General features: G+C 35.6%; 1 protein-coding gene across 1 annotated transcript in view; it reads right to left on the bottom strand.

Annotated features, from left to right (window-relative positions):
• Positions 1-853: 853 nt before the first annotated feature.
• The window catches only part of FAM184A (family with sequence similarity 184 member A), a 153,062-nt gene continuing 128,471 nt past the window's right edge, over positions 854-25,444 (bottom strand). The window contains exons 12-20 of the mRNA XM_060030033.1: positions 22,753-22,965; positions 20,588-20,741; positions 16,773-16,900; positions 15,225-15,409; positions 14,635-14,781; positions 8,229-8,346; positions 6,159-6,263; positions 3,469-3,671; positions 854-1,884 (exon numbers count right to left, since the gene is read on the bottom strand). Coding sequence (XP_059886016.1) covers positions 1,803-1,884; positions 3,469-3,671; positions 6,159-6,263; positions 8,229-8,346; positions 14,635-14,781; positions 15,225-15,409; positions 16,773-16,900; positions 20,588-20,741; positions 22,753-22,965 — 1,335 coding nt within the window. The 3' untranslated portion in view covers positions 854-1,802. The remainder of the gene's footprint in view (positions 1,885-3,468; positions 3,672-6,158; positions 6,264-8,228; positions 8,347-14,634; positions 14,782-15,224; positions 15,410-16,772; positions 16,901-20,587; positions 20,742-22,752; positions 22,966-25,444) is intronic.

Here is a 25,444-nt window from a genome sequence, read left to right as displayed (position 1 = left end):
TTGAATTCCTTACTAAGTATTCCAGGCCGTTTGTAGCATAAAGAGTACAGGTTTCAACCTTTACGAGTTGTGTGTGTGTATGTATGTCCGTATAGTGGGGGGATGACAAAGAGGAGGAGTTCAGGTTTTTCATCTGGGTGGTTGAAGGGTTAAAAATGTTAAAATTATACTGTCTAATATAAGGTAGGTGCTCTCTTATTATGCCCCATGGTCCTATAGGATTACACTGAGTTCTTTGGATGCTGCTGGCCTGCTCCTTCCTGACTGTTGTTTCAGCTTGTGCCTTAACCAGACAGACCAAAGGTGAGGCTGTTTAATTCCTACTCATCCTTCAATATTATATATTATATATATACAATATTATACTTGAGTACCACTTCCATATCCAGCTTAGGTAGCTTGACACCGTAGGCAAGTAGCCACCACTTAGGCAGCAATCAATCACTTCCTCTTCTCCACTCCCAATGTACCCTCCATAGAGCTGACTGTGGCCCTTCTGATACTGCTGTAAAAAACCATTTGGTACTGAACTATTTCAGCGAGTATATGATTAGCTCCTTGAGGCCAGGTGTTCATCTTTGTATGCCCATAGTCACCTGCAAGAGTTCTAATCATCAAATCTTTGGTAAATAAACGTCCAAATTATAAGATATGTATCAACTAGGGGCAAGAAAATGAGCTTATAACTGTGTTTTCTGAAATAAGCATTAACCATTTTTTGTTGGAAAATTCAATCTCTTAGTTGATGAAAAAATTCAAAGCAAACATTTTATAAGAACTTTTTCTCAAGATAATTTAAAGAACACACTACCAGCCATGCATACTCATATGCAGTGGTTTATTCCTTGAAGATTTTGTGAGGATTAAATGAGATAATCTTTCTACTGGCCCCTCAGCACAGTGCCTGACACACAACAATCATTTAAAAAGTTGGTCTTTAACATTATTATAATCATTCATAGATCATGTTCACCCAGGTTCTTCTAAAATCTACATTACTGAGTCAACTATAATTACTGAGTCAACTATATTTAGCACTCTTAGAAATGGATGCACTCTTTCAGGCCACGGAATACAATACAGTAGCCTGCCAAGGTGGACTGAAAACTTAAGGTCTCATTAACATGTGATAGTGGTTAGTTGGGTCCATGTTCATGTGTCAGTACCAAATTGCCTATTTAGAAAACTAACAAGCTGGCTTCGTAACACTGAGCATAGATGCTGTACTAGAAATCCTAGGTTCTCAACTATCAGAATAATTTTAAAAAACAATATAAATAAGTTGGCAGTATTTTATATACTTGAAAGTCCATAATTTCCACGTGTTTTCATTCTAGCCTTGTAAACTTAGAGAACACAGTTACAGTTATACACGGAAATGAAACAAATTAACAGGTTATATTTCCCTGTCCTGATTTTGTTATTGAAGTAATTTAATATTGTATGATTATTTTGTAGTAAAACTTTTTCTGGCAAGTCTTACCTGGAATTAAAAAGTATTTAAAAGTTAAAACAAACTTACTAGCAAAAAAGAAAGACTGTTTGTTCTAACAAAATTTATTATGCAATAATTACAAAGATTAAAGACTCTCCCATCTCAAATAAAAATAACTGTTATAATTACACACATAATACAGTACCTTATAGAGTGATTCCAATATCACAGGAAATACAGGGCATTTTCAATTGGAGAGACAAATACTTTCACCGTGTCTGACATAGGAAACCCTGTTCACATAACGATCTGCATAAGGTCATGCTTTTAGTAACAGTCCGCCTAGAACTGTGCCAAAGCAATTCTTTCAGAATGTGAAGTACCGGGCAAACCACTCCTGGCGCTGGGGATCTGGAGAAGCCACCGGGGAAGCTTCACTCTGAGGAGGACTGAATTCATAAAAAGAGAGACATGTAACCCAGCATTAAGCTGTTTTGCAAAATGAAGGGAAAAGCACATAAAACATCAGTGCAGATGACCACAACTGGTTCCCTACGTTAGGAGATGCATTTTAAAGATCTGCTACTTCCTCTACACTGGACTGTGTTCTCCACTCCATGAGAGTGCAGCAGCAGCTCAGATGAAGTCCGTGAAGGAGGAGCCACATTACAACAATTACAAGAAACAAAAAAATCAAACAGTTGAGAAAAGTCAGGTGACCTTCTTGGAATAAAAAAGTTCAGGAGGAACTGTAGGAAATAAGAGAACCAGGTAACATTCTTCTTGTTCAGCACCTTTTCTCGTTTAGTTAATTAAAAAAAATTTTTAGAATCTGACACAAGCATTTCTTACAGATGTGTCCTTAACTATAACTAAATTAAGTAACTAAACCATGGTATAATATTTTTATATATGTATGTTTATATTAAACTTTCGTAATTCCATAAGCAGATACTCTAGGGGAAAGGAGTACATTAAAATGCCAATTTCCCCTCCATCTTCAAAGTTATATAATTTATACTTATCTTAACTCTAACTAAAGATTCTTTGGGCTAGTTAAGAAAATAAAAGGATCCCTACCGTCTTTGGGGGAAATTACAAGGCACGCAACAATGTGTAATGGAAACTCCAGTAGTCATGTTCCTTGAGCCCATGCACATGCATCTTACTGATACCTGAACATACCCATGCACAAGGGAAAATAAGCAACACAAAATATTTAGCAGGAGACACATTCAAAGGTGTATTTGACTATTTTTCATTCTTGCTATTTTTTTCTATTTAAAATAATGTCATTAACTAGTCATTAATCACTTAGCCTAGAAAAAAAAAGTAGTCTACCTGTATGATTATTACTAGTGACACTGAGACTTAGTAAGAATAAGTCAAAAAATAAATTTTAAAATAGCACAAGATCAGTAATAGTAAGGTAAGCACAAAATGACAGCACTTTCTGACTAATTATTTAATGGATAAACAATTGGATTTCATTCAAATTTTACTTGTTAATACATTTATTCAAGGACTCTGAGATAAAACTGGAATATTAATTATAAAATTTTTTTCCTACTTCTGTCATTAAGTTCCCAGAGCTTATATATTTTTTATTTTGGCAATAAGTGCATATATATTTATAAATAAGCAAGGGAAAAATAAACAGATAAGAAACAAAAGCCACTTAATAAATAAAAAATATCTTGAATTTCTGTAATAAGGGGGATGGATTATTAATGAAAAACTGGTGATAATTCTAAAAATGAAGCACCGGTCCATAAATATAAATATTAAAATTCTAAGCATATGAATTACATTAGTACCTCTTTAAGCATTTAGAAAATTGACAAGGAAACAAAAAATCTTTTTAACAGAGTTAAAAAGGAGTTCTCTAGAGAGGTGGTGAATATATTTTGAAAATATTTCACAGTAAAATTTCTTTTCCTAGGCTGTTCTTAAAGTAGTAGATTTCTGCAATGTAAGAAAGTAAATTTCTCAAGTTAAAAAAGAAAAGAAATCACTGGTGAGACGGGGCTCACCTCAAAAGTGTCTTGGGCTCTTTGGGTGGCACTGGCTGTGGAAGTGGTTTGCTGCTGTTGAACTCAATATCGTGGACTGGAGAATTAGGAATGGGATCCAGGCGGTTAGGATGTCCATTGCCCACTCCACCCGATTCCAGAGCACTTAGATTGGGAACACTCACAAACCTGTTTGTTGGTGATTTATTGTTCTTCTTCTTTTGCTGTATTAAAAATAATACATGTGAGGACAGTCCCTGCATAAGGACGAATGAGAAAATAGGAACAATAGAAGATACAAATTTGGCATGGGAAAATTTCGGAAGCTGGATGTTAAGATGAACCAGTGTTACCCAAAGTGCGGTCTGGGGATCCTTGGAGGTGCTCTTTATCTACATGGAATCCTCACAGACAGACATGCTGCTAGGTCAGAAAGAATGAGGAAGAAATGTTTAGGAATGGTTCATGGGGAGGAGAGGAGGGGGTGGAAAGAAGGCCAAAGGATAAAGAATATTGGGAGGAAAAGGGAAAGGAGGAAACAGCAGATCTCATGGATACCATGAGGTTAAACGGGTTTAGGCTAAAATTAGGAGAAGGTGAAAAGTTAACATAATTTTAAAAGAGAGGTCTGTGAACTTTAGCCATCTGTCAAAGGGAGGCAGTCCTTGCCTGGAAAATAAAAGGACTGAGAAAATGCTTGGCAAAGTAGTTTGAATCAAATCTCACATTTCTACCTAAGACTTAGAGCTGACCTAGAGAAATAATTTGGTTTTAAATTCACTGCATCATCTCTCTGAAGAGGGAAGATGAAATCTGTATACTTAAGTCTCAATTACCAATTAATTGGTAGTATCACCATTAGCTCACAATCTTTGAAAAAAAATTAAAGGTTATAAAACAAAAGCGATCAATGTTTTTTTCTTTTAATTGGTCTTTAAAATTGATGGATGAAAAGAGCAATACAATTTCAGATTATTAAAATCTATCAGCTTTCAAATCATTAACTTTAGTCTCTATTCATCTGTAGATTCAATGAACATCATCTTGCTTTGTGTAATAAAAATTAACATAAATGTGTGCTAATTTATGAAATAACTTTTTGCAAAATGATTCCAGAGTTTGAAAAAAATGCAATTAATAGACAAGATGGTCCTTTTCCTTTGCTTATAATGATCTCAACTATCTAGACATTGTCCTTTGTCATTTTCTGTGAACCACAAAGTCTCTGAAAAGAAGCCTATTTTAGCATAACTGCAAAAAGAAAGGAAGAACAATATCTTCTTCAGAATTATTTGTGAAAATTGAGTCCCTAATTTACAAAGATGTATCTTTAGCATTTTCTTGTTCTAGTCATGAGAGGGCATAATTAAACCTACTTAAGGTTTATTTTAAGAAATCAAAAGTATCATTGGTAAAGTTCTACAGTAATGGTTTTGTGGCTAAAATGTAATTCCAATAAAATAGGTAAAAAGGAAATATTTCTAATCTTGTTTCAACAAGTCTCATAACCTAGCTTTTTAATTAAAAGCTTATTTCACCCTAAATAATGAATTTAAAAACTGAAACTATATTCATTCATTCACCAATTTTTTTTTTTGAGAGGCCTTTATGTGCCAGACACTGTTTTGGACTCCAGAGATACAGCTATAGGTTTCCTGACTTTAGTCATTCCATTTTGCAAATCATTCAAGTCATTCTGTTTTAATAAACATTTAAGTTTAAAGTTTGGAGCACTTTAAGTTGTAAAGAAAGGATAGATTCCATCTTCTTAATAGAGAAGTTTTATGAGCTTTGAAAGCAGAAATTTTTCTGGCTAAGGGCCTAAGAGAAATTAGATATGATGTGCAAATTAATTAAATCTGAATCCAAAACATAGCTTTAGCATGGGCATTTTTATTTCTACTACTGATTCCTGCTAAAAGATATGTAATCCCTATAAAGCCCATATACATAATTATTCATTCTTTATTACTTGCTTTATTCACTAGAATAATTTGTAGTAACTTATAGAAAACATGATGAAATTTTGCAACTGAACGAATATTTACTTAGTACTCACTATACCTATAGCACTATGATGGGAGTCATAGGAAGCTCGGGTACAAAAATGTATAAGACTTAGCCATGTCCATTTCATTTATCTGCAAGGCTCTTCTATCTGTCCTAAGACAGCAACAAAATGTAAGAATAGGTCATGTTCAATTTTAATTGTCAAGAAAGGTGATTAAGACTGTGAGAAGTAAGGCCCTTCTCTGAAGATTAGTGGGCAACAAAATACATGTCCAACCCAAGGCCCATTAAATGGCAGGCCTTAAGTCAGGGAGAGCTGTTGGGTATACAGGGCTTGGGGTACTTTTCAAGACCCCATAGAGGACAGTGAACACTAAGGAAATGACAAGAAGTTATCCTGAAGCGACTCAGAAGTGAGTTTTCTTTTTTTTAAGATATAAGAAAACAAAATGGTATAACCAAGGTTTTATAATATTAATAAAATACTGTTTTAAGGAATATGAATTCTCAACAAATAAATGAATATTATTAGCATCTCATTTGAAAATGAGTGTGTAAAGAATTCATAGATTTTAGTCCTAGATTATTAAATTTAAGAAAACATTTTTGGAAGCTTTATCTTCTGCTGCTCTTAATATTTTATAAAAATTTTAATCAAGTTTTAAACCATATTCCTATTTTACAGTGTTTACAGCACATACCTTAGTCAGTGGATTAATAACACCAACAGTAGGACTTGAGTTAAACACTTTGTTGAAGTTAGTTTCTCGATTGACTAATTCCAGCTGATAAAATTTATTATCCTCCTATAAAAAAGAATTACAAACATTTCTTAAACATTTTCTATTGAATATTTAAAAATTTCATTGTATAAATGCCATTTCATTCAAAATTTAATATAAAACCTGAATGAAAATTTATATACCTTATTCAAAGATTTCTAGACCTGTCAGGTCTAGAAATCTTAGAAATCTTAAAGTCTGCTGGTGGGTGAGTTTTCAACACATTTCAAACCCTGTGCTCCGGGATTCTTCTCTACCCTTTCATACCTTTTCCCTCCAAGGCTAGAGCTAAATGTTTTATTTGGCCCATCTCTTTTCCAGAGGGCTGACTGTGCATTTTGAGCAGGCTTAACCTGCATTCATGGAGCTGCTCTGTGCATGGCTGAGTTGTTTCCAGACATGAAGATGGCACTATGGTATATCATTATGCTTGAGTACTGGAAAAGTATTTGATCTTGCCTAATCTCCTCTGTAAGACGTCAATGTATTACAGCAATGGTAACCACAGAACAGAGAAAAAGTGAATGGCCCATGCAGAGATAAACCCTTTGCCTTTGGCTTCACCAACAGGTGCTAATTGAACAACCAGACTTCCTATGTGTAGGAAGTAAACACATAAGTAAATGGATCACTGTGTGTGTGAAAGGCAGGGTTGTGTGCTCTAGGAGAACTAGATTTTCAACCCCCTCCTAGTTACCACTGACCATCATTAATCTCAGCCCATGTGCCTCACAGTCCACAGACTTAGGGTGTAGTGAGAAGAGTGTAGACCATTCCCTGGCTAGAATTGGAAAATCAACAGCTATTTCTACCATAGATGAAACGTAGTAATACATTTGCTAATTTCACATGTAGAATATAAGGTAATTTTTCATGACTCTACTGTTGTCAGATAGAGACAGAGCAAGCTATGATGCCTGTGCTCATGTTCACAAAGCTTGGAAAATTGGGTGGTTATTGGGATGAAGTAGCACATATTCTGTCTTTCCAATGCCTGCTCCTGGGTTCCATCTACGAACCCCAATCAACTACCTGTTGCTTTTTGGCAGGAACTTCTAGTCTCATACAACAGGATGGCTTTCCTAAATGCTAAGAGAAATAAATATGTTAAGGAAAAAGGACTTCAGAAATAAATGCTCTTAGGCTCTCTTTGCATGCTAATGTCCAAAGTTTTCATGAAGAGATCAATGAGTAAACAGAATGATTAGCACTCTATTTCTAGTTTTACTGATTTTTATTTGTTAGTGGCAGTAAAAAGCAATATTTTAATTATTGATCAGGTCATATAATTTTAGAAGACTCTGAAATGTTTTATGAATTTTAAAACATCTGTGTTTTTTTAATTCTTGAGGAATAATGACTTTAATGAAGGCAGTGTATTTATTGTAAAATCTGTATTTTCTTCCCTGATGGACTTTTCAGAGCCGCTAACATCTCAGTGTGCACTGAGACTCTCAAGACAGAGCCTGTAGCTTTTCTTAGGCTAGAACCCTAAGAAAATAGAATCCTTTTTCCCTGAAGTATGTCTTTGGATCAGGTTTTAGTGGGACACACTTTAGGAAGTTAACAGGACTAACTGGAAGTGTGCAATGCAGGCTTGTGCATGTATGTGTTGACCGTTCTTTCCCATCCAATTCTAATTCTACATGTACAATACACACACACACACTTCAATAGTATATTAACTGTACACTGGCAATAACATATTATTAAACATTCAATATGTATTAAAAAGTATTTCTTTTTAAAAATTACTGAAAAAAGACACAATCTCCTTACCATAATACCAAATTTAAAATTACTTTGTATTTCTTATCCTCATTCATAAACATTTTAATAAACGTTCAATCACAATACATAGATTTTGTACCTTCAACTTTTGTTTAGCATTACTTAAAAATATTTTCTCATGTTTTCCCAATCAACAGTCTACAGATTACTAACATGGTTACACCAGAACCCCCTACCCCCCAAACCCAAACAACTTACCATTAGTTTCTTTATGACCTGATCTCTTTCTGTAAGCATGGCTTTTAATTCTCCAATCATCTGTAAATCTTCTGGTTTTGATTCTCTCATTAGATATTTTTCTTCCATCTCTTCTAGTCTAAAAACAAGAAAACCTTTCATTGATATGATGCAGACATTCTTTTGCGATGCCTATATTTTTCAAATTGGTTCAGTTGAACACACAAAAATTTAAAATCAAACTTTTTCCGTTAAAACTTGTAAGCATAATAACATGATTGCCTCTAGAGGTAGTGTTATGAAAGGCTCTCCAAGTGCAGATGATGTTATTAAAGGCTTTGCAGATTACTTTGGAAGAATTCACTCATTTTTAAGTCATTTAAGTGTATATGGGAATGAGGTGAGGTATGCTCTGTAGAAGAAATAATATACTGAATAATACTAACCTAGCAATGCAGGCTTGATGCTGGAAATGTAGGCTTACTATTAGGAGAACTTACCACATATATGAATATTGTGTGATGACATAAAGTTTGTTAACATATATAAAAAGGACAGAAGATACAGAGGAAAGGGGTACAAAGGACACACACATATGACATCATTCTTTCCTGGTTTATGGAAAATGCAGTTTACAAATTCTGCATATCAGTTAATACACTGAATATATAAACTGGAAAAAAAAAAACCCAGTTCATCAGATAAAAGAAGAATCATATTTCCTTCTAGGCCTGTTCTGCCCTGAATGAAATGAGAAGGTAATAGAACTAAATGCCACTGAAGACTCTAGAATAGAGGCCATTTTTTATGAGCAGAGGTGCCATGGACCCTGCAGAGTCTAAGAATATAGCACAGGGCAGAATGAAGAGGGTGCAAATGGAAACTGCTAGTGTAGTTTGAAAAAAAGCACTCTCGATTTTAGAAAATTCAAATAATTAGAACAATCTTAAAACTTGTTTTCCAAATACGAAGAATAAACTAAGCTCAACAAAATTATGGTTAATGAAGAGTCACAGAAAAATTTATTCAGTCAACAAATATTAAGTAACTTCTAGATGATCTATCCTCTAGGTATCAGTGATCCACTCCCACCCTCCAGTTCCAGAGGCATACCAGAATCTGTGCATTTGAGTACTTTTAGTAAATTCCACTAACTCAGCTCAAGCCAAAGACTTGGAGATAACATTTTTGGCTCCCTACCCAGCCCCATGGCTAAAGTTCTAATCTGGGAAGTAGGGAGGTATGAGGGAGAGGAAGTGTGGGGTTAGGGAGTGACTCTCAGGATCAGTTGGGACTTCGTCAGTTCAGTGTGAGGCTAGTTTCATTATCTTCACTTTTGTTCTTCTGTGACAATTCACTGAGCTCACATAAACTAACCTTGCATTTTATCATGATGTGGCATTATATGGGCAAAGTTTTATATTTTATGGGCAACGGTTTTGAAAAGCTTGAGAAACGTGGAAAAAGGCATTTGCGTTTCATACCAGAGTAGCCACAAGATGTCACTGGAGTACTTTATCAGTAAAAACAAGGTACAAGATTTTTGAACTGTTTCCTGCAGCTGAACAAAAATACTTGGTAGTAAATGGTCACTAAAAAACTCAATTTAAAGCCTTATTTAAAACTATGATGTCTTAGAATAATTCTGAATGTTGCTTTTAAGTATGGAAAATTCAGAAAGCATCTTCTTGGGGTGTAAATAAATACATGTACTTCATTTGTAAAGTTAAAAAAAAAAAAACAGTAACTATTATGTCTTTTTGTTCCAGTACAATGAGAAGTTAAGGTAAAGTGAGTCTAAAATAGTCAGTTACTATCCCTGAACCACCTTTTTTGCATAATAAAGGTCTCTGAACTTAAATTCCAGTGTATGTTTTTGTTTAGTTTCAACATTCTTTACCTACAAAATTATTATCAGTTAATCTTCTCCACAAAATACCTTTACAGCACCAAAAAATTTTTTAAAAGATACCTGGATAGTAAAAGGAAAAAAATAATTGATTAAACTGAAGAAACATCCATATAAACACAAATGGGAAAGCATTAAAGGAGAGAACAAGTAATATGATGTAGATTTAACCTGCAAACATATTCCAAGAATTATTAGTCTTTCAAAATCCTGATGGGGGAAGCACACTTCGTCCTCTTCTGAAGCCCATTCAGGCCAACACCCGGCAGTCAACATTTTCCCTTTCAGTTGCCCCACTCAACTCTCTAAGCCAGCTGCTTCCCAAAGACTAGGTGTGAACGACTAGTGATACAGGAGACAGTTTAGTTTGTTCTCCTTTAATCTTTCTGACCACAAGGAGAAAGTCTGTTAGGTTCTGTGTATCTTGACTGGTCTTCATAGCATATATGCTTATTACGCTGTTTCACAGCACTCAGGCAGGCCTCAAGCATCAGTGCTAGCCAGGATCTAATAACACTGTTGTATTTTCACAGAAGTCACATTTATATAGTTATGGCTTAACTTCTATTTAGAATAATGGGTGAAATTTTTCAGTAGTAATAATGGTTTTACTGCAGAGTTAAAAATTTAACAGGAAAAGTTGATTAAGTTAAAACAAGTCGATTAAAAATATTAAGACAATAATATCATAGGTAGCCAGAAATGACCAAATTCCCAAAGGCTGTATAGGAAGGATTAAAGCCTGGGAAATAACTGCCTTGAGGGAACCACACAAGTACATACAGACTTTTACTCAAAATACAGATTCCCATTAGAAGTAACACAAAGAGAGGACAGACAGAAGTAGAACATATAAAATTACTAATTAGGGTCACTGCTTGATTCTCCCCAGGCACGCACGCCCTGATTTTTTTTTTTTTTTTGGCTCTGAGAATATATAGGTCAGTGTCTACGGCTCATGGATAACACAAACCAAAAATATGAATGCATAAAAAGCTGTATAAAAAAGTTTCCCAGTTGATAGTCCTTCCACACTTTTAAAATAAATGACAAAAAAAAATCAGTAAGTTGAGATTTTAGAGCCAAACAACAGTATTATTAGTCACTAATGACTAATTTCTAAAATATGACTAAATTCTAAAATAGTCATATCTATTTTAGAATTTTAATTGTATAAAATGAAAGAACTCTAGTATACTATCTCCTACAGCCTTAAGGTAAAGGAAATATAGTAATTCAAGCAGCTTAATGTCAAACTTCTCTTTCCCATAAATTACAGGCACAGATTCAGACTTGTGACAATAGAAAGACTTCATCCTTACCTCACAAGATTATGAAAATAAGCTGTATGGTATTAGGGTATTATTATAACTATTAGGGTATTATAGATTTAAAAAACTCAAACAACTTTTAAGGAATAAGTAATTCTGGTGTGGTGGAGAGCTTCTTTTTAATCAGGTATTACTGACCTACTTAAAGTCCAAGTACAGAAACTCAAATGTTTCCCCCAATAAGAAATTACCTTTTGGCTTCAGTACAGTGAGAAGTTAAGGTAAAATAACCCTAAACAATAATAATCTCTGAACCAAACTACCTTTTGTGCATAATAAAGATCTGCCACGACTCCAAGTTCTGTGTATATTTACATTTAGCTTAAAGTTCTTTAAAACAGCCCATCCTCATTTGCTTCTAAAACAAAAAACACGACATATTTCTTAGATACAATGTTTTTACTAAGATACTATACCACTCAAGAAAATAAAACAATTTCTGTAGCATATCTGAAAACCTAAGTAGACTTTAATACCCAGCACTAGAGGATTTCTAGTAATAATTCCGTAAGAGACACAGAACTCTTACCACCATTTCAACGATGTTTAGAGGGTACGGTCCCTCCTTTAAACTTTTGTCCCCATTTCATCTCCCTGGAGTCCCACAAGGTTTGGGGCAGGGACAGAAGAAATGTCCAGCTGCTCCAGAGGCCCCGCAGCTGCAGGCTTCAGGTGGCAGGCTGACCCGTGCCCCTCCAGTCCCTCCACCATACCCACTGCCAAGAATCCACAGGGCTTTGCCGATTTTGAAGTTTTAAAGTCAGCATGCAGTTGATTAGGAACTTCAGTAGGGTACCCTTAGTTCTCTGAAACAGGCTGAGAGTAGTTCAAAAGTTGTTCTCCCCAGTTCCTTAAACTGGAATGGACCCTCCCTGCTTTCCATCTGTTTAAATCCAAACCATTCAGCAGATCCCAGCAGGCTGCATCTGAGGATATGCGCCAGAAATATCCACCTGTCTAAAACTGTGCTTTTCAATATGGAGGCCACTAGCCCATATGTGGCTATTTACATTTAACTTAATTAAAATTAAATGAAGTTAAAGATTCAGTTCCTTGGTTGCGCCAGCCACTGTTCAAGTGCTCAACAGCCTCCGTGGCTAGAGGCTACTATACCGGACGGAGCAGACACAGCACATTTTTGTTATTACAGAAAAATCTACTAGACATTGCTAGCCTAAATACAGTTGTATATGTGTTTGTTTTTAACTAAATGAGTAGATACCTAAGACTAGAGGTTAATTACATAATGACAGCAGGTGAAGAAAGAAATATGGTCGGTTAGCATAGACCTAGTTGAAGTAGAAAACAAATGGTAGATCTAGAAAAACAGATAAAATATTTGACTTATGAGTCACACTAATCCTTTGATTAAAAATGAATATTAAAATACTAAATTATTTTCTATCTACTGAAAGTTCATAATGCGCAAAACCATAAAAAACGGAATAAAGTAAAAACAAAGATATAACCCTTACTCTTTGTAACGTAACATTCCTAAGGAGACCGGACACACGGACAGAGGTTATTCTTTCTGTGAGCATGTTTTCTCAGAGTATGAAGAGGGGGATACCAGGATTTTAGCCTCTGCCTGATAAACAACACTGTGGTCACTGGGGTTCACTGTAACTCATCTCTGCAAAATGCCTGAGATTATGAGCTTTTCGACACGGCAGGTGTGCAAGCTCTTACTGCAGCCCACAAGGTTTAAAAATTACCCCCAATACCTGCAAACACCCAGAATCACTGTGACTGGGGAAATGACCTCATGAGTCTCTTTACCATTTCAAGGGTAACTTTATGAAGTGGTAAATATTATAGGGAATCCTCAAAGATTTTATTTGTGAAATATTCATTGAGTGCCTACTGATGTGAAAATTCTGTATGTGTCCATTAGAAAGAACACCTCACCTCAGAGGCCTCTGAAGTAAATGCCAGTGACTGGGGGGGGGGGGGGTCTGTTTTCTGTTTCAGCTGAAGTGAATGTGGGCATATGTGGTACAAATTTAACAAGACTTACTGGGAGGCTTAGCTGGTTAAATGGATGAAATGCAAGATGATTTTTAGATTGGAGGAAGGTAATAGGTAGGAATGACATAGAAGCTTATTCTAGACTGTAGAGGATAACACAGGAGACTCTTAGAAGGAAACTGTGAGCGTCAGTGTGGCTGACACAAAGGTAGCAGACAGGGAATACGGGTGACTGTGGGATGAGGCAGGAGACGGCACGCTGGAGCTAAGACTTTAAGTTTGACTTTGACACTGAGGGTAATGGGAATAAGTCACTATTTTGACTTTATTGAAGTATATGGAGATATTTATATTTTTTTATGAAGGCTTTTTAATTGATTGGAAGAGGAGAGACTGAAGTGAATAAACCATTGCAGCAGCTTAGAGTAAATTATTTCTGAGATAACTTAAACTGGACCACAGTTTAGGCCACAGAGATGGAGTGAAGCCAGGTGCATTAGCTATAGAAGTTTATAAATAAGTGTGTAGGAAAGAGAGGGGCTATTAAATATTTTTTAAAACATAAAGCAATAATTAGAACTTTGGGTTTTAATGATATTGGAGCTACTATATATGAGTACTAACTTTGTGATGTTTTACATTTATTGATTTTTAAAATCATAAAACAATCAAATGCTTGTTGTAGGAATTCAAACAATGTGTAAGTAGAGTATATAAAATAAAAAGGAAGTTTTTGCTCTTCTCCATCTCCAATACCTCCTAATCCAGTCCACAGATGGAATCACTACCATTAAAATTTGTATTTGTTTCTTCAACATCTTTTGATACTTTTGTAAAATATGTATTATTAGTGTATATATAGGATCATAATAACCCCATTGGTCACAATATGCTCTTTTTTACTTAACACTATATAATGGGTATCTTTTGAGTTTTCACCACGGCATGATAGGTTCATGATCCTGAGGGACAGTCTTTGGACACATATTGTCCTAGTAGAACCATAGCAGTAGCAGTTGATAAAACATAATTGTTCAACTGCCTTCTTGTAATTAAAGAATACATCATATTGCAGTTACCATCTGTAAATATAGCACTTAAGTTTTCTTTTAAAAATATCATTTAATTAGATTCAAAAGTCTAGCTAATCTGAGGTTAGACACAGTGCTCCTCAGTTTATTGTCCACACATGAATTTTCTTTAATATAATGCGACTTACGACACTTGTAAAGCTGCATTTATTTCCTTGAGTAGCTCGTTAGTCTTATTAAAATCTGCCCGCATGATATTTTTCTCTCTGAGGTGGTCTGCTGTCATGACATCCAGCTCTTTTTCAAGTCTCTTGTTTAAATCTTGTTCATGCAACCTGTTTAATTTATTTTTAGTTAAGAAAACGTTATTCTGAAATCGAGCTTTCAAAACTTTCTATATTCTAACAGATTTGAAATGGTTTTAGGTATAATATACAGAAAATTAGTGGAAACAGCCTAAAGTAAAGTACTTACTTTGCTCTAATCTTCTAGCTTGTTAAAGTTGTCTCCTTTAATGCTTTTTAAAATAACATTTTTAAAAGATTTTAGTTAATTACATACAATTTCCAAAGTTAGTGAATGTATATACATCTTTCAAAATATAAACATTTCTTCTACATCCAAATTATAACATAGGCAACAAATAAAGTAAAAAGTGGCCCTCAATATCTTACTAGAAGGCTATCTAGTCATAAAAATAGGCATGTATTGCTAAATACCATTGCAACAGTCTTTCAGATAACACTGCAAATTCCTTCTGTGGTGACTGAAGGCATACCTCATCTGTTGGTTGGATTCACTTCTTATTCTGAGAATTTCTTTTCCCTTAAGTTCCAATTCTTTGGTTAGGGCATTGATATTTTCATGAAGGTGCTGTACTTCCTTATTCAAGTCTGAGATGTGATGCTCTCTGTGCCTTACTTCATCTTGTAGATCTGTTATTCTACTCATGTGCTCCTTACTCTGAAAAATACAAATAGTTTTTAAAAGTTTTCTGCATATTTACTTTCTGTGTTTAAGGGAAAGAAAATGACATACTGGAATGTCAAACGTAAATCTGACATTGCTTCAAAAGCAAACTGCTGAAATAAGGAAACCTCGAGGCCTCCTCTATTTTCATAATCAATATACAAGAAGTGTTTATATGGATGCCACAGGGCCACAGGGGACCCAAAAGACCATATAAGCACATCTCCCTCATTTTACTGTTGAAGAAACCAATACCCAAGAGATGATTTGTCCAAGGATGATCTATAATCAATGGCAGAGCCGATATTAGAATACAGGGCTCTTAAGTATTCAATAAGTTACATGGTCTTGCAGTAAAATGCTGCTGCCATCATCCTTTAATTTAAAAGGACCTGCATCTATGGAGGCCATCCCAGTATATACACATCCCATTGCTTAGAAGACTTTGTCTGCTTCATGCCGATCTAGTAGTTATCCTGTCTGACAGATAAGCTCCCTTCCACTTTCCTACAAGTCACTGTTTTCTGCAAATTCTGCAGGCCTAGACATTGTCAATTTCAGCAGCAGCCTAGTTGGAGAGAATATAAGTTCCCTCCATGGTTATAAGGTGGCTCATTTAAAACTTTCTAGTAATGAAGAAAAATTTGAGCTGATCATTTAACATATTTGAAGACTAACAAAGTGAAAGTCATAAGTAATAAACTAATAAACAGGGAATAGCCTTCATTGTACTATGACTAGAAATCCATTCATCCAGACATACATTCAGGATCACAAACCATCTAATTAAAGAAAGTACACTTGGCTAATGAGCAAAATTTAAAAAGTGTGAATAGTAGCTGTGCTAGTGAGATGGACATATAAATTATCTTCTTTTCCTAAGGACCTGCTACTTCGACAGCTGTGCTATCTGATATGGCTGTTTAAATTAACTGAAATTAATTAAATAGTAAAATTTAATTAAAAATTCAGGTCCTTGGTCACACTAGACATATTTGGCTTGTGACTATCATAGTGGATAGCACAGATACAGAAGAGGTCCCTCATCATGGAAAGTTCTACTGGACAGACACTGCTGTTTTATAGTATTCTGTTTTCACTCTGTATTATTTACATTTCATTGTTCATTCAAGATGCAAATAAAATTCAAAATATTCAATTAAAAGGTCATAAAATAAACTGACCATTATACTAAAGCTGAATTACCTAACTCCCTTTAAAAATAAAACTCTTTAATATAGATAGTAAATAATTACTAGTGAAAATACTAGTTATTACAAAATAATTTTCAGAAAATTGTGAACATTCAAGTCTATTCGCATTTATTTAAGACATCACAGAACAGAATGTTCTTCACCTGTCTTCTGCTGAGATCTATGCTTCTCTCTAATTCCATTTTAGCAGCGGCCAATTCTTGATGATGATGATGCCGTAACAACTCAATTTCAGCTGCATGTTGATGGTTTAGTTCTGAGCGTAAAGAAGCTGGAATCCAAGGAAAAAAAGATTTAGTGTATTTTTAAAATATTAGTATTTTAGATAAACATCATAAAAGAGTATTACTTTTTAAAATTAGGACACATATTCCCATTAAAATATCATAGGATTGTCTATGTCTCTTAAAATACTACATACTATCATAAAATATAAATTTAGAGGTCATCTGGCTTTGAAGAGGGTAAGAAAATTTTCAGCTGCTCAAATGGATCAAGGTTTTCTATATATGTTTTCAGTTTGCAAGTAAGGTGCTAATGGAGAGGAAATTTTTAACTCTTCTCACTCACTAGTAGAATAACACATTTTAGGGTTGAATGGTACTATAACGTATATTTAGGAGGCAACTTCCCACACACGTAAGACTTCTTCCATGATATCCCTCAAAGATGTTAAGCACTGTCTGGTGATTGTTCTTAGTGATTTCGAAGTCATTATTTTTATCTGAATTTGAGATTATTTCATACAATCCACACTTACTGAATGCCAGGTACTATACTATGGGAGAATAAAATACGACCCTGTTCTTATAATTGCACAGGCTAGAGGGAAGGGCATCAAGGAATTAGGTGGGATATCAGAGATGAACATTATAATGAAATACAGTGTTTCAGTTATAATGAAAGCAGGGTGGTGTAAGAACCCAGATTTCCTAGGAGAGGGAAACTGGGAATGCTATCAACAAAGGAATTGTCACAGTAACACAGTCTAAAAGACTGAGCTGGGGTTCTCCAAGTGGAGAAAGATAAAGGCATTCAGGAAGAAGGAGTAACATATGCAAAAGCAGAAAGAACCCGCTCTGTCAGACAAGCTATAAGAAGTTTGGTATGGCAGGCACCCACAGAGCAAGTGGTCATACTGGAAAGAAAATGGAGCCCAGCCTGAGAAAGCTTTAGTACAAAATGATTTTCACTCCATGTTTACATTCATGGTCCTCAAACTAAGATGTGTGTGGCAGTGTGCCTGAGGGACTTTTAGAGTACACATGATCATCTTCCAAAACATGAATTTTACATGAAGATTTTTGGAAAAGCCACTGTTTTTAATGTTAACACTGAATATATGAGTAAAATACAAGTTACAAATTTCAAAGCTGAAACATGAGACTTCAAAGAAATGCTGTGCTTGTAGCAAGTCAACTTAGGCTCCTCCCGAGACCCTCATGTACAGCATAAATTCAGTTTCCCCTGCTGTTAAGGGCTGCTTCAGTGGAAAAATTGACAGGACCTGGTGAAGGATATGAGGAATCACTGAAGGATTTAAAGTGGGGAAGTCACACGGTGAGATTTGAGTCTTGCAAAAATTAACCCAACTGGGGCTTCCCTGGTGGCACAGTGGTTGAGAGTCCGCCTGCCGATGCTGGGCGCGTGGGCCATGGCCGCTGAGCCTGCACATCCAGAGCCTGTGCTCCACGACAGGAGAGGCTGCAGCAGTGAGAGGCCCGCGTACCGCAAAAAAAAAAATTAAAAAATTAACCCAACTGGAGTTTGGAGAATGGACCGTGGGAAGAAAGATCAGCAAGAAGGTTGCGGTAATAATCCAGGTGAGAAATGATACGACCCTGAATTAAGGGTGGCGAAAGGATGAAAGAAGAGGAAATAGATACAGAGAATATTTAAGAGGAGGGACTAACACGACATGCAAGCAAAAGAAAAAAGGTTGAATGCATCTCCCAGATTCGTGGTTTTGGCAACTCAGTAAACAGTGATATCATAAATTCAAGTGGGAGGTATGGGAATGGAAATATATTTTAGACCTGAGGGAGATGGTGAGCTAATATTTTAAAACAGAGTGTGAGTTAGAATATCTAACAGTGTAATAAGCAGTAAAAAATATAAATCTAATTCACAAGGAAAGCAGATTGGTCTAGAAATACATATTTGGAGTCACAAGCACAACAGATGGCCATTGAAGCCATAGATGTGTGTGTAGAAATAGAAACAATACAATTGGAAAAGAAGATACACAAATGGCAAAAGAGCACATGGAAGAATGTTCAACACCATTAGCCATTAGGGAAATGCAAAGTAAAATTCACAATGAGATATCACTACACTCCTACCAGAATGGCTAAAATAACAAAATAATGACAACATCAAATGCTGGTGAGGATGTGAAGAAACTGGATCATTCATACATTGCTGGTGGGGCTGTAAAATGGAATAATCACTCTGGAAAACAGTGGCAGTTTCTTAAAAAACTAAACACACCATTATCACATGACCCAGCAACTCAACTCCTGGGCATTTATCCCAAAGAAATAAAAACTTAAATTTGCACACAACTGAAAACACACAGATGTCCTTCAGTAGGTAAAGGACAACAAATATGGTAGGCCAATACCATGGAGTACCACTTAGCAATAAAAAGGGACAAACTATTGATACATGCAACAACCTGCATGAATCTCCAGAGAATTATGCTGAGTGAAAAAAGCCAATCTCAAAAGGCTACGTATCGTACAGTTCCATTCACAATATTCTTAAAATGACAACATTATAGAAATGGAGAAGAGATTAATGGTGGGGGCAGGGAGTGAAGTACATGTGGCTATAAATGGGCAGCAGGGATACCATGGTGATGGGAATGTTCTGTGTCTTGACAGTATCAATGTCAACACCCTGGCTGTGACATGCACTTTAGTTTTGAAAATGTTACCATGGAAGGAAACTGGGTAAGAGGTTCAGACGATCTCTCTGTGCTATTTCTTATAATCTCATGTGCATCTACAATTATCTCAAAATAGAAAGTTTAAGAAACCACAAAAAGTCTTTTGTCTACAAAGACAAATGTATTTAAATCATGTTTCAGTGGATACAAGTTCCAACACTTCGCCCATTTTTACCTCTCCTCGGGAAGAGGAGACAGCTATAACGACTTGGCCTAGAACTCCGAGCAATAGCAGAGAAGATGAATTGGGTCAACTGGTTTTCCCTTTGAGGCCCCAAATATTCAGAACACTTTGGTCTTCTTTTCTCAATTCTTACTTGGAAAAGAGTGTGCCACTGAGGTGTGACAAAAGACGTCAAAAACACTAGGAGAATTTGGAAAAAAACACAAACAGAAGGAAAATGAGATGACAGGAATAAAAAGTCATTGAATGACACTAAAAAACAAAAAATCCTTTAAATACATACTCAGTTTTTCTTCCAAACTCAATTGATCTCCTATAAAAACTATAGTAATTTTAATACCTCAAAGATAAAAGTCCATTTAATAAAAATTCTGGAAAATATCCAAACAAAGAGTCAGACCTAGACATGACTTTTCTCATTAAAACAAAATCCTTAAGTGGAAAAAAACCCAATATGATGATCTAGTCTAAAGACATGTGGCTCCATCCTTATCTATTCCTTTCAGTCACTGGATAGTGGGAAGCCTGAATGTTCTGACTCCGTTTAGTCCCTTATTGACAAATGGAAGCACCACTGGGTGTTGCTCACACAGCCAGAGTATGGCGAACGTTGAGAGGACCTCAATTTACTGTTTGTGTTCTATCCATTCTACTCTGCCATACTTGCTCCTTCACCCAGTAACTTCAAATAAAATATGAACAACACTTAGATGTTCATTTTGATGTTTCAAAAATTAAGAATAAAACTTTGTGATTTCTTGTTGAATTTTACGTTAGAAGGATGTAAAAATAAATATGACAGGATTATAATCTTTTCAAAATACCAAGCATAGCCTTTCCTTCATCTTCTAATTCAAATCGAAGCGTCTGAAGTTCCTGTTCCATTTCTGTCCGGAAGCCCTCCATTGACTCTCTGTGTGCATCTTTTAATGACTGAAGCTCTGCAGAATGTTTCTGTTGTAAATGATTTTCAAGAGCATAGAATGAGAGAAACATATTCAAATTATTATGCTAGAATATAGGGAAGGAAATGGAAACAAAATAGAAAAATTACTAAAACTCAGTTATTATTCGAGGAAAACAAGTCTTTTTAATTCATTTTCATGAATATTAGATATAAATGATCATCATTAGAAAATAAATTAGTAGGTTCACTTCAGTAGAATAATCATCATGAAATCAGGTTGAGTCAATATACAGTGTTCGAATTGGGATACAGACCCTTTACCGAAGGCAGTTTTCAAATAAAGCTGTTTTCTGAAGCTGCTAAGGGACATAAACCACCTAAAATGAATGAATACTTCCTCTGTGTGCAGACTTAGACTTAGGAAAGAGGTCGGGGAGGGCAGATCAGAAAAGATCTTCTGATCAGGAAAAGAGAGATGAGGGCTTTTCCTACTCCAACCTTAACAAAATTTTTGTAGCTATTTTCTGTAGTCATTCTTTGCTCCTGCATTTGTGAACAGAAGCAAAAGCTAGAGGAGGCAGCTGGAAAAGTGAACTAAAGCCCTTCATATGATTAATTTTAAAAGCCTAGCCAGAGAGAACACACTACACGTGGCCAAGACGAAGAGAAGATATATGGCCACAAGAGAAAAAAAACAGAGCTCAGGGTACTTCAAGTTTAGAGTGAACTGTAGCACTCAGCCAGGAAGGGTTTTCCTTACTATAATCTATAACATGAAAGGTTTCTGAGAAAGATACCACATTCTAACTAGGGCTGTGTTTCTTCAACCACTACTCTAAAATGCTGCTTTTAAAAATTATTTGACTACTTATGTCCTTTCTGAAACGTACAGCATAAGTTCCTTTGGATACAGGTAAAAATAAAGGACTTCTCGTAGAGACAACATGACTCAGGTAAGCTTGGCTACCTAACGACAGACAATAAAACTGCCAGTTCCGATTTCTTTTGAAAAATGATTACAGTTTTGAAAAGACTGAATGTGTAAAATTAAAGCACTGATGTGAAAGCTTACAAGTTATCACAGTTCACAAATGGAATCCAATGAATAGATTACTTAGTTAATGCGAACAGGTCGAATTTTTAACCAAAGGAACTTCCTTGATTTTCTGGATAAGATCAATAGACTGCAACTTATTGTACAGGCAAATGAGTTGTTTTTAAAAGAATATGACTTTTTTGTTTTAACAATCTTTAAATAACATACCATTTCTTAAAATAGTATCTATACCCAAATAATAACTGTAATAATTATACATGGTGAAAATTAGTAACACTTTTTCTATCAAATCTTTATCTTTATCCATAAGGTCCCCAGAAGAAATTGAAAAATACAGTGTTAAGAAGTGAACTAAACCAAAATTAATCATACTAAGGCTATGTCAAACTAACATTTTAACACAGAACTAAATAATGGATATGGGGCAATTCTGGCATATAATTAAACAAATAATGTATCTTTTTAAGTATTTTTTTAGTGATTTATTTGTATCACTACTTTTCATATAGCTGTTAGGGCTGTATATAGGGAACTATACTATTTTAAAATGTCTCCCATTTCGATTCATTGTGACTTCTGTGCATAAGAAAAAGTATGAGGGACAAAAAAGTGAGATTAAAAAATATAAATTCCTTGGGTACATGTGTCTTTTGTAGATCCAGACTGAAAGAGAAAAATTAAAAATTTGATGAAAGACTATTGTAAGTTCAAGATAGTATTAAGTGATTACAGTGGTTACAACTAAATTTATTTCATCACTGCTAACATATGACAAGCCAGACGGTATATTAGTTTCATCATGAACTTGGCAATATCATGGGAAACAGAAATAAAATTTGTCTGCTATAGGGTATAATTCGTGTCTGTGTTTAATTACTGTGACCCCCTACAAGAAGTCATAGCCTAGAAAACACAAATAAAGCAATATATAATTTTTTGGAGCAAAAAATGAACTCTTTAAAATTAGAAGGCTAACAATTATTAGGCTGTTGATTACATTTGAACTTATGTCACTTTAAACTTACTCTTTGTTCCTTTTCCTTTTCTTCTTCCATAGTTTGAAATGCAAGGACATGTGCTTCTTGTAAAGATTTATGTCTTTGTTGATGCTGTTCCTCTAATTCTTCAAGCTCTTGTGTAAGTCGTTGTCGTTCTTGTGTAAACTGGACTTGCAGTTGCTGCAAAGAGGTCTGAGACTGGGAAAGCTGCATCTCCAGATTGTGTTTCAGCAAGGAAATCTATGCCACAGAATGGTACACAAAGAAGAATAAATACAAGGCATGTTTCACACATTGCCTATCTAAGGAAAAAAACATTTCAGAGATACTAACAAGAGCAAAATAATTGCCTTAACAAAATGTCCACTTAAAATGTTTTATAATATATCACAGATAACTAATCTTCAGGTATTACCACTTTTATTGTTTTCAGTGATTATCCTAAAAATAGACTGTTTTAGTGGTATTAAGCTTGTAGACTCTCTAAAGAACACTGCAGCCCACATTTTAAAAATACAACAAATACCTGTGCTGCACTGCAACAAAAATTCATGATGTGAAACAAAAACAAAGATGCTAACGTATTTACTAGGTTATGGTCACTTTACGGAATCACACTATCTAGTATGAGAAGTTAAACTGCTTATTTTTGAGGCAGCAAAGTTGAGTAGTTAGGACTGTGGGCTCTGAGTTAAAATTGTAGCTCTGCCACTTGTCACTGTCAATACCTCACCAGGCTGTGTCAGAGGGGAGAGTGTTACTACACACAGTTCACTCAGAATGGCCCCTGCAACATAGTAAGTGCTCAATGAAAGCTAGCTAAGATTATTTGAGGATTAAAAAACTACACTTTAAAAGATTTATTAGTTTATAATTTAGAATTCTTATATTAAAAAAGGTTTTTATTTTTGAATTTTGATTTAATTCAAAGGATTTCAAACTTTCAAGCTTTTTAAAAATCACAAACCCCTCACAATCCTCCAGTTACAGCCTTCTAATAATGACAGGTGCTTTTCATTCACTATGGAAAACTGATTTGTCCCTCCTTTTGAAAACAGACAAATCACCCTTAATATGTCCACATTGCTTCTATGTGTTTTAAAATACTTAAATTTAAGTCCATTTTAAAGACTAAAAGCACAAAATACATGCATCTGTATGTGTGTGTGTGTGTGTTCATTTACACATTTGTTGAAACCAAATTTTTATTTGATTTATTTCTCTTCTAATATACAGGAAACTATAAACTTGAAACTAGATAACTCAATCATATTCTAGATGTCTGAGGCTAAGGGGAACTTAAGGGAACCAGATAAAAAGGTGTCAAATGTGTTCCATTAAATAACTTAAGATACTGTGTTTATACACAAGTAAAACCGTTTCTGTGGCCAAGAAAGCTAATGGAAAGAGAGAACTTTAAAGTGAGTTTTTGTAAATGAGAAAAGACTTTCTTTCGATTGATGGAAGGCAGATATAGTCTGCCTCACATGTCTCACCAAGGAAGGTACCTGGGAAAGAAAGATAAAGGGTGGAGAATCACCAGAGATGCAAAATAAGAAAGAAAAGAAAGAAGGAACTGGAAGACAGGAGAGGTCAGAGGTCAGCGGCTGGAAACAGTCACAGACTGTAGTGAGCTTAGGGTGGATAACAGCTGTCTGGAAGGGTTTTGAGCAAAGTTATACATCAGGATTAGTTGTAAAGGTTAGCACGTGCCTTTGTGTAAAGGGTCAAGCACCGGTGAGAAATGATACAACTGACATATGTTCAATCTGTTTTTTTTTGGGTTGTTTTTGCGGTATGTGGGCCTCTCACTGTTGTGGCCTCTCCCATTGCGGAGCACAGGCTCCGGATGCGCAGGCTCAGCGGCCATGGCTCACGGGCCCAGCCGCTCCGCGGCATGTGGCATCTTCCCGGACTGGGGCACGAACCTGTGTCCCCTGCATCGGCAGGCGGACTCTCAACCACTGCGCCACCAGGGAAGCCCTGTTCAGTCTGTTTTAACGTATTTCCAAAGAAGTAAGTTTACCTATTGAAAGTTATATGAATTCTACTTATTAATTTCTACATAAGCCTAAGATTTCAGAGGTTATTTCATACGTTTGGAGTCACTGGTGAACTGCAACACTCTGACCCCAGGCAATGCAACTCCCTACACCTCTAAATGGCAGTGGCACTCCTGATTTACAGCTCAAATAAACCCTGCAAGTGTGAAAACTGCAGGAGAAAGCAACAGCTAAGCCTTATTTGTGGAGAAGGAGGACCAAAACAAATTATACTATGTGATTTCTTACCATTTTATGCAAAGAAAATCAGGCTGAAATGAATATTAAACACAATCCAGAAAGAAAAAACAAATCATAAAAGGGTAAAAGACAATAAAAATGTTTGTGAACCCTGATGTGTAAAGTGACAGAGCCATTTTCTTCCCAGCTAGGTGGTTCTTGAAATAGAGAAGGCACCTAGCCACTCTCTTCCCAAGCTCAACCCTAGTCCCAGACCCAGCACAGGGACCCACATGACTACCTTGTCTCTGGTGACAACTTGTTAGAACACATATGAGAACATTAGGAAAAGACTACTGTTACATGTAGAATAATGACTCATATTGTCAAAGCTGTTATCTGGCCACTGGCCACCTGAGGACTAATCTACCCAGTTAATGAACTGCTCACCAGGCCATCTGGCCTGGTACGCATCTGTCTCCACTCAAAGAAAACGG

The sequence above is a fragment of the Delphinus delphis genome, chromosome 14 (assembly GCF_949987515.2).
Source record: "Delphinus delphis chromosome 14, mDelDel1.2, whole genome shotgun sequence".
NCBI classification, from domain to species: Eukaryota; Metazoa; Chordata; class Mammalia; order Artiodactyla; family Delphinidae; genus Delphinus; species Delphinus delphis.
This window is presented reverse-complemented; position numbering and strand designations above follow the sequence as displayed.